Genomic DNA, 12700 nt, shown 5'->3' on the forward strand with positions numbered 1-12700 from the left:
GATTTCTCTTATCTCCTCTGTTAGACAGGCATGACCTTAAGCTTAATCAGTCTCCTTCCTATCTTACTGCTGTTTTTCACTTTCTGGGTTTGAAGCTCTGTTCTATGACCTTACACTCTCTCTTTCTCTAGGAGAGATGTCTGAATGTCAGCAAAACCTCTATCCCTGGGAAAGAAATGTTTTCAAAGCAAATGAAAATGCAGGGTTGCCGGTGAAAATACAAAGTATACCTTCTTGACTTAACCAAAAAGTTTCTGGGTGGATTTTAACAGGCAACTAATTGATTTAAGAAAAAGGATATTTTGGTGCACACCTGTAAACCCAGAACTTTGGGAGGCCAAGGCAGGAGGATCACTTGAGCCCAGGAGTTCAAGAACAGACTGGGCAACACAGTGGGATCCCATCGCTACAAAATTTTTTTTTTTTTTTTTTTTTTTTTGAGACAGAGTTTCGCTCTTGTTACCCAGGCTGGAGTGCAATGGCGCGATCTCGGCTCACCGCAACCTCTGCCTCCTGGGTTCAGGCAATTCTCCTGCCTCAGCCTCCTGAGTAGCTGGGATTATAGGCACGCGCCACCATGCCCAGCTAATTTTTTGTATTTTTAGTAGAGACGGGGTTTCACCATGTTGACCAGGTTGGTCTCGATCTCTCGACGTTGTGATCCACCCGCCTCGGCCTCCCAAAGTGCTGGGATTACAGGCTTGAGCCACCGTGCCCGGCCCAAAATTTTTTTTAAAAAAACTAGCTGGCCATGGTGGCGAATGCTTGTAGACCCAGCTACTTGGGAAGCTAAGGTGAGAGGATCACTTGAACCCAGGAAGTCAAGACTGCAGTGAGCTATGGTTGTGCCACCGTACTCCAGCCTGGGTGACAGAGTTAGACCCTATCTCAAAAAAGAAAAAAAAAAAAAAAAAAAAAGAAGAAGAAGAAGAAGCAAGATATTAAAGTTACATTCAAGATCAACCTTTAAGCAAAAGATTTGAAATGGTACAAATAATGACAGCATACTTTTTAATTCAATTATTTTCTCTTAAAAGGAAATTAGGACTGGTAAATATGTTTTTATGATCCTTCTCTCATTTGTGTAACAGGCTGAACCAGAAAGTCAGTGTATCTACTCAGGTCTGTTCATCTTGTTTGATCCCAGGTCTTTGCAGCATGCAGAGCATCCACTGAGTTGACAGATTTTCTCTGTATTTCTTGAGCGGTTTTCCCCATCCTTGCCCAGGAAAGTTATGTCCAGAGTCATCACATACAGCTGCACAAGTGAGCACTGGACAACTTGAGGAGTTCTATTCATATTGTAGTCTTTATGAGTGGCAACCCTTTTAGTCAAGTATCATTTGAGTGAAAACACCTGCGTACCTCTTCATTCAGTATTTTTTTTATGAGCAAATAAGCTGTCACTCACTCTGGGCTCTGACCTAGGCAAAAGCTGGGCAAGATCTGTTCAAGGAGGAGGCCTGAGGTCTCCAATTCAGACAACCGCGTGATGATTTGCAAGTATCTCTACTCCCCTAGCCTTTACCAGGGGCTCACAGTTATTTTCCCTCCCAAGTTAGAGATATTGCTGAAGGGCCTTGTTCAGGAACAAACCAGCCCTTTTGGTTATAGCAGTAGGAAGAGGACCCTGAGAGTCCTGATGCTCCCCAGAGTCTCTGCTCAGTGATGATGGGTGAGCCCTGGGTGGTTGTAGCAGCAATGGTGAGGAAGTGCTGGGAATCCGGGACTCCAGTGTCTCTCCCCCTCCATGTGGGGCAGAGGCCCAACTTCCAGTCTCATTTCTTGATTCCTCCATCTCTTCCATTCTGTCTCCCCAACACCCAAGTTGGGCAATCCAATTCACCTGTTTTCTTTTTGTTCTCTCTTTCTTTCTTTTACTGTTTCTTTTTTACATCTCAAACACGTTAAAGAATTCACTTGTTTTTCTCAGCTATAAATGGCATAGTGATGTCTTGCCACCTGGCCATTGGAAAACGTGTGTGTGAGTCAGCACTTGGCTCACAGGAGGGTCTTGACAGTTACTGGTTTCCTCCCTTTCCTCTCTTTCTCTATGAAGCCTGCCCATTGCCCAAAGCCCTTCCCTCCCTTCACTAGCAAGCTCCTTATCCGGATCCCTCACTCTGCGTTCACAGCAGGGCCCAGCCCAACTCCTCTATCAGTTCCAGAAGCCACGAGCTGTCCTAATTGCCCTTCTCAGAAAGAGGTGGGACATGCAGGGCCAGAATGGCCCTTTCAGCCAGAGCAAGAGGAAATGAGGCACCATAGGCCAAAAGAGCTAATAAGAAAGTCCCACACGGACACCTGGCCTTCTGCCCACTGCTGAAGATGCTGACTCAGCCTCTCCAAATTGCCCCGACGGCAACCACAGGTTTTCTGGTTTTCAGGATTGTGGCCCTTCTTTCCCTCCTGATCTGTAAATCCAGGGCACTGAAAAAAAGCTTCTGAGCCCTGGCATTGGTTCCTTCAGTCCCCACAGCCTTCTCAGATTTTGAGCCCTGGCCAGACACAGAAAGAAGGCAATACTACCCCTCACTACCGCTGCGGCAGCCTGGGAGCAGGTTTTGTGAGATCAGTCTCTGGGACAACTGGATGTCCCCCAGCCTGACCTCCACTGGGGCCTCTTTCCTTTCCCGCCCTTTCTTGCATGGGCAGCCAGAGGCCCCAGGGTTGATGTTGAGCTCTTCTCCCCAGAGGCCACTCCTGTTCCCTGCTCTGTACAACTGCTTTAGCACCTACATTTGCTTAATTCCCCTTGCCCAGTGCTTCCCATCTCCCATAATGACGCTAATGGACAAAAGAGAACGTGCAGGAGAGCTGCCCCCAGCTTCCGCCCCGCCGACTGGCCTGACCTATTGCTGCTACTGCTGCTGCTGGGAATCCTGGGGCATGCTGGGAGTCAGTCCAAGTGCATGATGGGATTTCAGTCTGTTCCTCCATGCATTCTGGGTTTGCTTGGAAACAGTTCCAACTTGGAACTGTTGGTTTTAGTCCGTGATGTGCACTCCCCGAGGTGAAGTTAAAAGAACGTCGTTGCCTGACAACTGGAGAGCAGGTGCCTCATGGGTTGAGCAAGATGCCTGAAAGCTGGGGATTTTCAGGCCACCTGTTGCACAAATCCAGCTGTGGCCTAGAAGATGTCTGCTATGCACTGGCGTAAGGACTCAGAGGAAAGTGCCTTTACCATCTCATCAGAGGGTTGGCTTTAAGGTCTGGTCTGCTCTTACGGGAGGCAAGAACTAAGTCCTGGCACATTTGTAGGACTCTGAGATCCTATTCCCACCACAGGGCTTCGCCCACCTGTGGACACATCCTTGGATCTGGAAGGTTGTGTGGACACAGCTGCACATACTGAGGCTTAGTATCTTCAAACCACATGTCATGGTGCCCCATAGCCAATGGAACCCACTCACTGCAGAATTTTACTGATCTCCTGGCAAGAGGAGCTTCATAATCCATTTTTCATGTTCCCAGAGGAAGAAATCAAGTGGGGAGAAAAAAACAAACACAAAGAAAGCAGAAGAGATCCTCCAGGACTGCTGGTTTCTCAGCAAGATGCAGAAAAACCAGATGGGGAGATTCAGTTCTCACCTTGGCTAATTCATGAAACTTTGAGGCAATGGCCAATGACTTACCAATTCAAGTACCACAAAGAAGTTTGATCAGAAAGGATATCTCAGGACCAGAAGAACAGAAAAGAAGAAGAGCCTATCTGAAAAGAGGCAAAGGATGGGGACCTGTACCCCAGGCGTGTGCCAGTGCTGTTGCGTGGCCACTTGCTAAGCACCTCGGTAGCTCCAAACACTTGTCTCCCACTGGCCAGGATGGAATCCCTCTAGAAATTGGGTCTCTCTGGAGATAGCCATCTTCTGGGGCCTTAAGCTGAAAAGAGATTATATGGGGAAATGTTGGACAGGGTTTCCATCCGTCTCCCGAGTGAAAAGATGCATGTACAAAATATTCTAAAATCTTATTTACTGAAGACAAAGAAGGGGTCTGCAGCCAAGAAGTCAATGAGTCTCATGCAGACATCCCATGCTGCCGCTTTCATATGGATCTACACTCTTCAGACCACTTCGAGGTCATTCATTCTAGCCCCACACAGCCTTGCCCTCTTTCTCTGGGTCATAACTACAAAGGAAGCCAGAAAAAGAAAGACCGTTAACCTAGCTTCAAGAACTTGACTTCAGTTTTCTTCAGTTCAGAATCCATGGTTTCTTGAAATACTCAAAGAGAAGGCATCTTGGGAGAACGCTGTGCTCTCTGTCACAAAAGGCATTTGGCTTTAGACATATTAGGTCTCTCCAACCCACTGGGGAATCTGGCTCCGATGCTCCAAGTTTACCAATCAGGAATCACACACGCCCAAGAAAACCCTTGTCTGGATCTTTGCTTCAGCACTCCAAGATGGTGGCAGCAGCAGCAGCAGCAGCAACAGTTCTTAGGAAAACCAGCCAGTTCCCTCCCAGGGCTCTACAGAGCAGCAGGACTGGCCACTCAGAAGGAGGCCACAGGGCTTGTGAGGCTGGAGTCGCCGGCAGGAGTCCTAATGTGGCCCTTGGTTTCTTGCAGACATTGATGAGTGCCTCCCAAGCCCTTGTCTGAATGGAGCCACCTGCCTGGATGCCATCGACTCTTTCACATGCTTATGCCTTCCCAGCTACGGAGGGGACCTGTGTGAGATCGGTACGGCCGTCTCGGCTTCAGCTAATGTTACTAACCGCTGCACCACCCCCCACTCCTCCCTCACCTTTCCCTCCTAACCACAGGCTCCAGGCCCTGGCTGGGGCCCCCAAGGTCCATCTGGGCAGTCATTTCAGGGGCCACATCTGAAAAGTCTGCCCCACTGATTCCTATTCTTCTTCTTGCTCTTCTCCTTGAAAACCCTTTTCTGGAGCACTGGCTGATCTGACCTTCTCCAGGGCTTCCAGACGTACTGATGCCACCACTGAGGTTGGTGTATGGTTCAGACTAAGAGAACAGGGCCGATTCGGAGCACATGTCTGGACGGAAGCTGTGGGGTAGGAGTCATTGATTTTCATTCCAGATGACAGCCACAGATCTCCTCTGTGTGGTCACGGGCATGGGACCTTTGCGGTTGCTCCATGGCCCTGGGAGCCACTGTGCCACACTGGCCAAGCTGCCTTTCTCTTCTCCTGGGTCGAGAGCCGTGGTTGGTCTGCCCGAGATATCCCGTGTCACCAGCATGCTCAAGTCATGCATGAACAAGGACTGCTGCATGTCACCTTCCTCTCATCACTCTCATGACAGCTGCCATGGCAATGCCATGCCAGCCTATGCTTCTTTTCTCCCTCCCTTGTGCAAGGCGAAGAGAACAGAGCTGTTACAAGGGGCAGGAGCTGAGTCTCCTCTCTTGAGCCTTGCCCACTTCTCCATTTCTGCACCTGGGCAGGGCCACCAGTTCTGCCAAAAGGAACTGTGCGCCAGGAACCCTCCCAGGGCTGGACTGAAGCCTCGGCCATCTCACCTTGGTGCTTCCTACTCTCCCCACCAGCCTCCTGGTTCTCGGGAGTTTCCCGACTCAGAAAAGGGGAGATGGGACCTTTGGATGCTTGTCACAATGGCCCAGACAGAACTGGAAGTGTGCATGGGCTTAAAACCCTTTTCAATGAACTCTCAAGTTGGATTCCCAGAAACTTCCAGAAAGCAGCTGAAACCCTTTGGTCCTAAGCAGCGTGGGGAGGTCGTTTTGGGTGGCATATTCCTTTGAGGCACTGCCAAGGTTATAAACTGGTAGAGGAGCTTCTGGGGGGAAAAAAAAAAAAAAAAGCCTGGACATTCCTACTCCTTTGCAGCCTCCCACCCTCCATCCTCACCCCAACACCCCAAGAAATTGGTATATGGGGTCTTGGCTGGCGTGGAAGCAGAGACTACAAGGGTTTTCTCCCCAGGATGCTAAAACATTTGCCACAGGGTAGGAGAGTTTGGGGCTTCCACGCCGACAACAGCTGTTTGCTTCCAGACTGGAAGAGTGGGCTCTGCTGGAAAGGAGGCAGGGCCCTCCTAGGGCTCTGTATGCTGTTGGAGCAGAGAGATGCTGCCAGAGCCACCCAGCTCAGCCCTGGGCCTGGGCGCCCAGCTCAGCAGGGCTGCATCTCCTCTCCCATTCCAATCCCGAGTGGCCCGCACTCCATGGTGCCTCCTGCCTCAGCTCTGTCCTGCTGCCTCTTCCAGCCTCCCTGGAATTGTTTCTGTTTCCTAAGAACTTCCAGCCTGCACAGCTCTGCCCTCTCATGCCCACCTCCCAGAGAAGCTGCACCCTCCAGCTCTGCCTGCCCAGCTAAGCCCTCAGCCACCGAAGGGGCCAAAAACTGACCCCCCAAGTCAATCCTAAGATGATATCTCTGGGCTCTTCAGAGTGCTGAAGGCCTCTCCAAGGCCTCTCCCCTCTTTCCAGACTGCAGGCATTCCTAGCAGAGAGACCAGAGGCCTCTTCCACAGCGCCTCCTACAGCTCTGCTCTCTCTGCTCCAGCTGCTGACCTCCCCCTCTGCTCTCCCTCCACTGTTCCCACCTGTCTCTCCTCCACTTGGCCAAGCATCTGGCCCTTCAGCCTAAGACTCCTTCCCCTCGGGTACTGGTCCTTCCATTCCGGGACAGCCAGACTGTGGTGGCACCCATCAGGGAGCCCACCATGTAGCTTGAGGGGTTTGTGGCCCTCCACCTGGGAGGCCCCAGGGGAAGAAGGAAGAGGGGGGCTTGAATTCACTCTGTCCCACGCTGTGCTGGCAGATGTTTAACAACCGGCTCTCACAGGGGAAAAGGGAGCCCTGGTCGTAGCATCTGCCAATTCTTGAGGTGTAAATGCTTCTGCCAGGGCCAGTTTAAAGTTACTAGCATGATGTCACTGACGGCGCAGTTGGGAGGAGACAGAATGAATGCTCTCAAAGCTGAGTGAGCCGGCTCAGCACGGTTCTCCCTGTCCCCCAGCCTGTCCAAGAACTCCAAGCCAGCCCCTTCTCCAGACTGAGAATCCATTACAAATTGAGGTTTGTGAGGAGAGGCGCACCTCCCCTCTTCCCATTCACCCCCAAAATAAAATAAAAAGCCAGGGCCCCTGGATCCCAGACCCCCAGTGGGTTATCTGAACCCCCAAGAGGCAGGCACAATGTGCTCAACTGAAGCCATCTCTGATCGATGGCCTTAGAGCGCTGAGTCTTCTCTGGACCCTAAGCCGACTTATTTCTGCTGCTCTGTCCCCACCCAAGGTTCTGCAGGAAGAAAGCTGCCAGCTCTGCTCCGTGCCCCAGCGCTGCCAGCTCCCACTGCCCCACACATTTTCCACAGCTCCTCTCCCCACTCCCCCTCTCCCTGGAGCCCCTCAGAGACTCAGAACCATGTTTTGCCTTAAATATCAAGACCTCTCACCTTCCCACCTCTTTTTACCTGGCCTGCTGACTTCTGCCGGCCCACCAGAGCAGGCATCCTTGGAGAGGGCGAGGGGGGAGGGCGTGGCATCGGGGAAGGAAAGGGCTCCTGGCATCTTCCAGAGTGGAAGCATGTACAGAGGCTCCCAGGGGCCAGACTGGTTCCCAGCTGGAAGCCCCTTCAGCTGGGCCTCTCCCTTCCCTTGAGGGCACAGCATTGCAGGTGGGGTGAATGCAGGAACCCACGCCATAAGACTGGCAGTATTCGCCATCCCCTGGTGGTCTCTGCCCCTCCCTTCAAGCCTCTGACCTGTGTTGCAGACCAGGAGGTATGTGAGGAGGGCTGGACCAAGTACCAGAGCCACTGTTACCGCCACTTCCCGGACCGCGAGACCTGGGTGGATGCGGAGCGCCGGTGTCGGGAGCAGCAGTCACACCTGAGCAGCATCATCACCCCCGAGGAGCAGGACTTCGTCAACAGTGAGTGCAGCAGGGCCTCTGGGGCCCGAGACAAGAGTGGCAGTGAGGCAAAGGGCCTCACCTTTCAGAAGGCAGCAGACGTGGGCCTAGTGAGACTGCAGGACAGGGACCTGGGGGAGGGGGACAGTGTTCCCGCAGTCTGAGCTCCCCGAGAGACAACAGCAGTCTTTGGGGCCAGCAGATTTGGCTACAACCAAGGCAGCCCACTGCCAGCCAGAGTCAGCCCAAGACTAAGCTGTGGCTGTGACCTGCCCGTGCCAGCTTGGAGAGGTGGTGCAAAGTGCACTCTAAACACGCCCGTGCTGAGACCCTTGTGAGGACCTGAGAAGCAGGTGGCTTTTGCTCCTACGAGCCCACCCACCTCCATCCCTCCTCCATCCCCTCTGCCTCCATGAGCTCACATTTCTAAGACACCCTCGGGATGTCCATCATGAGGCCTGACACCCTCACCCTTTCCCCAGACAATGCTCAAGACTACCAGTGGATCGGCCTGAACGACAGGACCATCGAAGGGGACTTCCGCTGGTCAGATGGACACCCCATGGTGAGTTCTGCTACAGGCCCAGCTCATGGCCCAGAGGAGAGGAAGTGGGATAAAGACTCCTGGAGAGAGAGGCATTCAAACCCCTTGCAGACACTCACTGAGCAGCTGCGGGACCAGGAGCCCTGCGGGCAGGAATCGTGTCTCCATCTCTGCCTCTGGAGCCCAGCCTGGCGCTGGACAGATTGAGCTAATGACGGCGTGAGGCAAGGGATGGAGTGAGGGAGGAGACGAAGGAGTCAAAGCCACCACCATGAGGAATATATGGAAGCTTTAGAGAGGTTTCTTGCCCACATTGGACCCAAGTCTACTCAAGAAGACAGACAGAAAGCAACATAGATGCCAGCCATGCTTCTCTCTGTCCTGAAGCAAGGCTGGAAGGAGGAGCTTTGGGAGAGCTTAGGAGCCACGTTTCTGCCACCCATCCCTACCCAAGCAAGGCAGCCTCTTGTGTCAGCCCTGGTTGGCCCTTCTGGATAAGAGGAGAGGAATCAGCACATTAATAGGGCCTGGGAGTCTTGGGGGTTCTGAGCTCCTGAGAAGGACCCAAGTCAGGCTATGTGACGGATTCCCTAGAGGACCCCCGGGTTCCATGGCCCCTAGAACAGCCCAGAGCAGACTCCTAGCAGCCTCTGTGTTGCTATCAGATGAGCCTGAAGTTGGGCTAAACGAGAAAGGAGGCGACAAAGAGAATCCATGGGGAGGACAGTGGGGTCAGGCCCCCGCCCTGCGCTGCCCACTCCTGACTCCTTCCCCACTCCCACGCACAGCAATTTGAGAATTGGCGCCCCAACCAGCCTGACAATTTCTTTGCCGCCGGAGAGGACTGCGTGGTGATGGTCTGGCACGAGAAGGGCGAGTGGAATGATGTTCCCTGCAATTACCACCTGCCCTTCACGTGTAAAAAGGGCACAGGTACGCTGCGGCCGGGAGGGCCGGGGAGGACAGGATCCAGACCTCCAGCTACAGGTGAGGCTCTCGCTCTGTGGTCTGGGGTGACTTCCTTGTCTCCTGGCTGCTGGCGTCTCCTCACCTGTCCAAAAAGCTGACCTGGGGATCCCTCCCAGCACCAGCATCCCAGGGCCAGTGGCAAGGGCGAGCTCTCTGCCAGGGACCATTTGCAGGGACAATGAGCACATGAAGGTCACGGGTTAGAGGACAGGACCCCCATGCCACACTGCACACATTCCCTTGGATAGCAGCAGAAGAGTGATCCACAAGGGCCCCCAGGTGGGGAGCCTCCCTGTCTTTGGGATTCCCAAGGCCATCAGTCACAGAGTCATAGCTGTCAGGCCTCGATCCCTTGGCTTTCAGCCTGCGGACACTGAGTGCTGGTAGGATAAGCCCCACTGCCCCTGCTCACAACCTTGTGTCCCCCGGGCCTCCTTTGGGTCTCATTTTGCCCTGAACTGGGTATTTTCATCAGGAAGCCCGAGTCTGCCACACCTTTCTTCCTCCCTTTCTTTTTGGGACAGTCTCACTCTGTCGCCAGGCTCGAGTGCAGTGGCGCCATCTTGGCTCACTTGCAACCTCCGCCTCCCTGATTCAAGGGATTCTCCTGTCTCAGCCTCCCAAGCTGGGATTACAGGCACACGCCACCACGCCCAGCTAATTTTTGTATTTTTCGTAGAGACGGGGTTTCACCATGTTGGTCAGGCTGGGCTCCAACTCCTGACCTTATGATCTGCCTGTCTCGGCCTCCCAAAGTGCTGGGATTACAGGCATGAGCCACCATGCCTGGCTCTTCCTCCCTTTCATCTTTTCTCCATTCCTTTAAGGACCACCCCCTTTGTATTCCCTTCCTGCTTTTCTAAATTGTTGAGGAACACAGATGTTAGAGCCAGCAGCTTCCAGATTCTTAGCGCTGCAGGAAAACACCCAGGGCTCAGTGTCAGGTATTGAGGCTGTGCCCCCCACAGTGCCTCGGGTCACAACCAGTATAGGTCATCCCAGAAGACCCTACGAGACCCTTTATAAAGGGTGTTTGCCCCTCAGTGGCCTGCGGAGAACCCCCTGCAGTGGAGCATGCCAGGACCTTTGGGCAGAAGAAGGACCGGTATGAGATCAATTCCCTGGTGCGGTACCAGTGCACGGAGGGGTTTGTTCAGCGCCACGTGCCCACTATCCGGTGCCAGCCCAGCGGGCACTGGGAGGAGCCTCGGATCACCTGCACAGACCGTGAGCATCACCCCTGCCACCCTCGCTGAGCACAGGGTTAGCCTCTGCCAGCACAACCCTCCCCCCGTCCCCTCTCCCGGGGACCCTGCACCATCTGCAGGGTTGAGCAAGGCTGGGGAGGTCAGGGGGTTGCTCAGTCACAAATCGCTGACCAGTGCCCCTAAAAGGGCCACGTATTTGTCCCAGGAGGGGACTCACTTTCACTGACAGAATGAAGGACAAAAAGCCAGAAAGTCCAAGAAAAATCAAAACCGGGGAAGCTGATAAAGCCTCAGGCACCTCACTGAGTCCCCGGTTTCCGCAAGGGAGAGAGGGTAAGCTGGGGAGAGCCTAGGCTTGCCCCACTTTCTTTCCAGGTCCAGGTAGATTTCCATCTCTCTTTCGCCCTAGCCACCACCTACAAACGCAGACTACAGAAGCGAAGCTCACGGCACCCTCGGAGGAGCCACTCCAGCACGGCCCACTGAGAGGAGCTTCCAGGACCCACCCAGGATGCTGAGCCCAGGAGCCTGCCAGGCTGACGCGGACCCACCCAGATGGTGCCCTCTTCTTGTCGCTTTTTGTCATATAAGGAATCCCATTAAAGAAGGAAAAAATAAATCCCACGTTGTGTATACACCCACTCACCCCTCCAAATCACCAAAACCGCATCTAATTTGTCCGCCGAATGCCAAAGCAAAGCAAACTTATCATAACTCGTGGACTAAGTTTAGAGACATTTCTTCAATCTCCCATCGTGCCTTTCGAGGAACCAGTGCAGGGACAGGGGGAGAAGGGGAGGGTTTAAGTTAAATAAAGAAGATTATTTTTGTTTCCTGACTTTATCCAAGAGCAGTGCAATCGTTGGTTATTTCACCTCCAGGGAGAGCTAGGGAGGAGGGAGGAGGGCTCCGAAGGAGCTGGAAAGGGCAAAGGCCTGAGAGCATGAAGAACTCAGAACCACAGCTGAATGTATTGGATGAGGAGCCAGGAGGGCTGCACCGTCTGTCTGAGGGAGAAGCCTTGGGGGAGAGGGGCGGGTTCCTGCCTCCTGCCGAGGGTGAGCTGGCAGGGGAGAGCCATCAGAGGGACCTTCCGCCGCGTGGGGCTTGGGTTCCCTCCAAGGGTCCGTCTTCCAGTGTCCTCTCACCTGGGTCTGCCACCCTAGCAGGTGGAAACTTGGCAGGGCTGCTGGGGGCACTTCCGTCCCAGTGGGGGTGCCACCCAACCTCCTCCCCTCCCCACCCCCGCCCCCGGGACCGTGCAGGCACCAGGGTTCCGTGCACCTATTTATATTTTTGAAAACCGAAGATTATGATATTATAATAATAATAAAGACATTGGAAGAGATCTCTCTCTTTTCTTTTCCCTTTTTTAATTTAAGAAGGCAGTCATGACCTGGAGTCTCCCAAAGGGGCTCTTAGGAATGGTGGCAGTGGAGGCAGGTTTTGATCCAATGATCTCAAATTGGTGGGACTCTGCGACTCTGGTCTGATCAGAGAGCCTGGGACAGTCACATCTGTTGTGTTTTATTTTTACTAGGGTGCCAATGTGTTCGGTGGATGATCTGCATGTAAGCACAGGTGATGTGTCTGTATCCGTGTGTGCACCTGGGTGTGCCTGTCATGTTGTGATGTGTCAGTCAGTGGATGCCGTGTGGATTTGCAAGTGGGCACTGTCAAAGAACAACTCAAGCGAGACATCTGGTCACCTGGCAGTTTGGTTCTCTGTGACCACACTGCTCATGTGGGTTGGTAGACTGCGTCCAAGAACAGAGGCAAAAATCGGGATTTATAAGAGGGGAAGGAAAAAGCAGACTGCAGACCGAGCGGGAACCGTGAATCTCGCTTACAAGTTTTCAGGGTGAACTGCTTGCCAGCTACTAATAAAAAGGCCTGGACATTCTCCCCCTAAGTACGCAGAATAGCGACGAAAACAATTCCAATTGTTTACAGACTCCCCCACAAACCTGGAGAGTTGAGGTGGCACGTGCATCCCAGGCAGTGTCCTTCCCCCAGTGCCTCCCCCTCAGATGCCTCCCTCATCACAGTGGCTGGACACACACCATAGAGTCTTTGTGAATGTGTGTGTGTGTGTTGCTTAGTGCATGCCAGTGTGAGTTCCTGGGTCCCGGT

The 12700-nt window shown here is 53.3% G+C and overlaps 1 protein-coding gene across 2 annotated transcripts in view; it reads left to right on the top strand.

The window, feature by feature from the left end:
• Positions 1–11870, top strand: part of ACAN (aggrecan) — a 70898-nt gene extending 59028 nt beyond the window's left edge. Inside the window, exons 14-19 of one of the 2 annotated variants that reach the window (XM_074399995.1) lie at positions 4573–4686; positions 7709–7867; positions 8329–8411; positions 9179–9323; positions 10404–10586; positions 10977–11870. In XM_074399995.1, the coding sequence (XP_074256096.1) occupies positions 4573–4686; positions 7709–7867; positions 8329–8411; positions 9179–9323; positions 10404–10586; positions 10977–11053 (761 nt within the window). In that variant the 3' untranslated portion in view covers positions 11054–11870. The remainder of the gene's footprint in view (positions 1–4572; positions 4687–7708; positions 7868–8328; positions 8412–9178; positions 9324–10403; positions 10587–10976) is intronic. The other variant, XM_074399994.1, reaches the window with a different exon arrangement.
• Positions 11871–12700: the final 830 nt, after the last annotated feature.

Source organism: Saimiri boliviensis, chromosome 5, assembly GCF_048565385.1.
Source record: "Saimiri boliviensis isolate mSaiBol1 chromosome 5, mSaiBol1.pri, whole genome shotgun sequence".
NCBI classification, from domain to species: Eukaryota; Metazoa; Chordata; class Mammalia; order Primates; family Cebidae; genus Saimiri; species Saimiri boliviensis.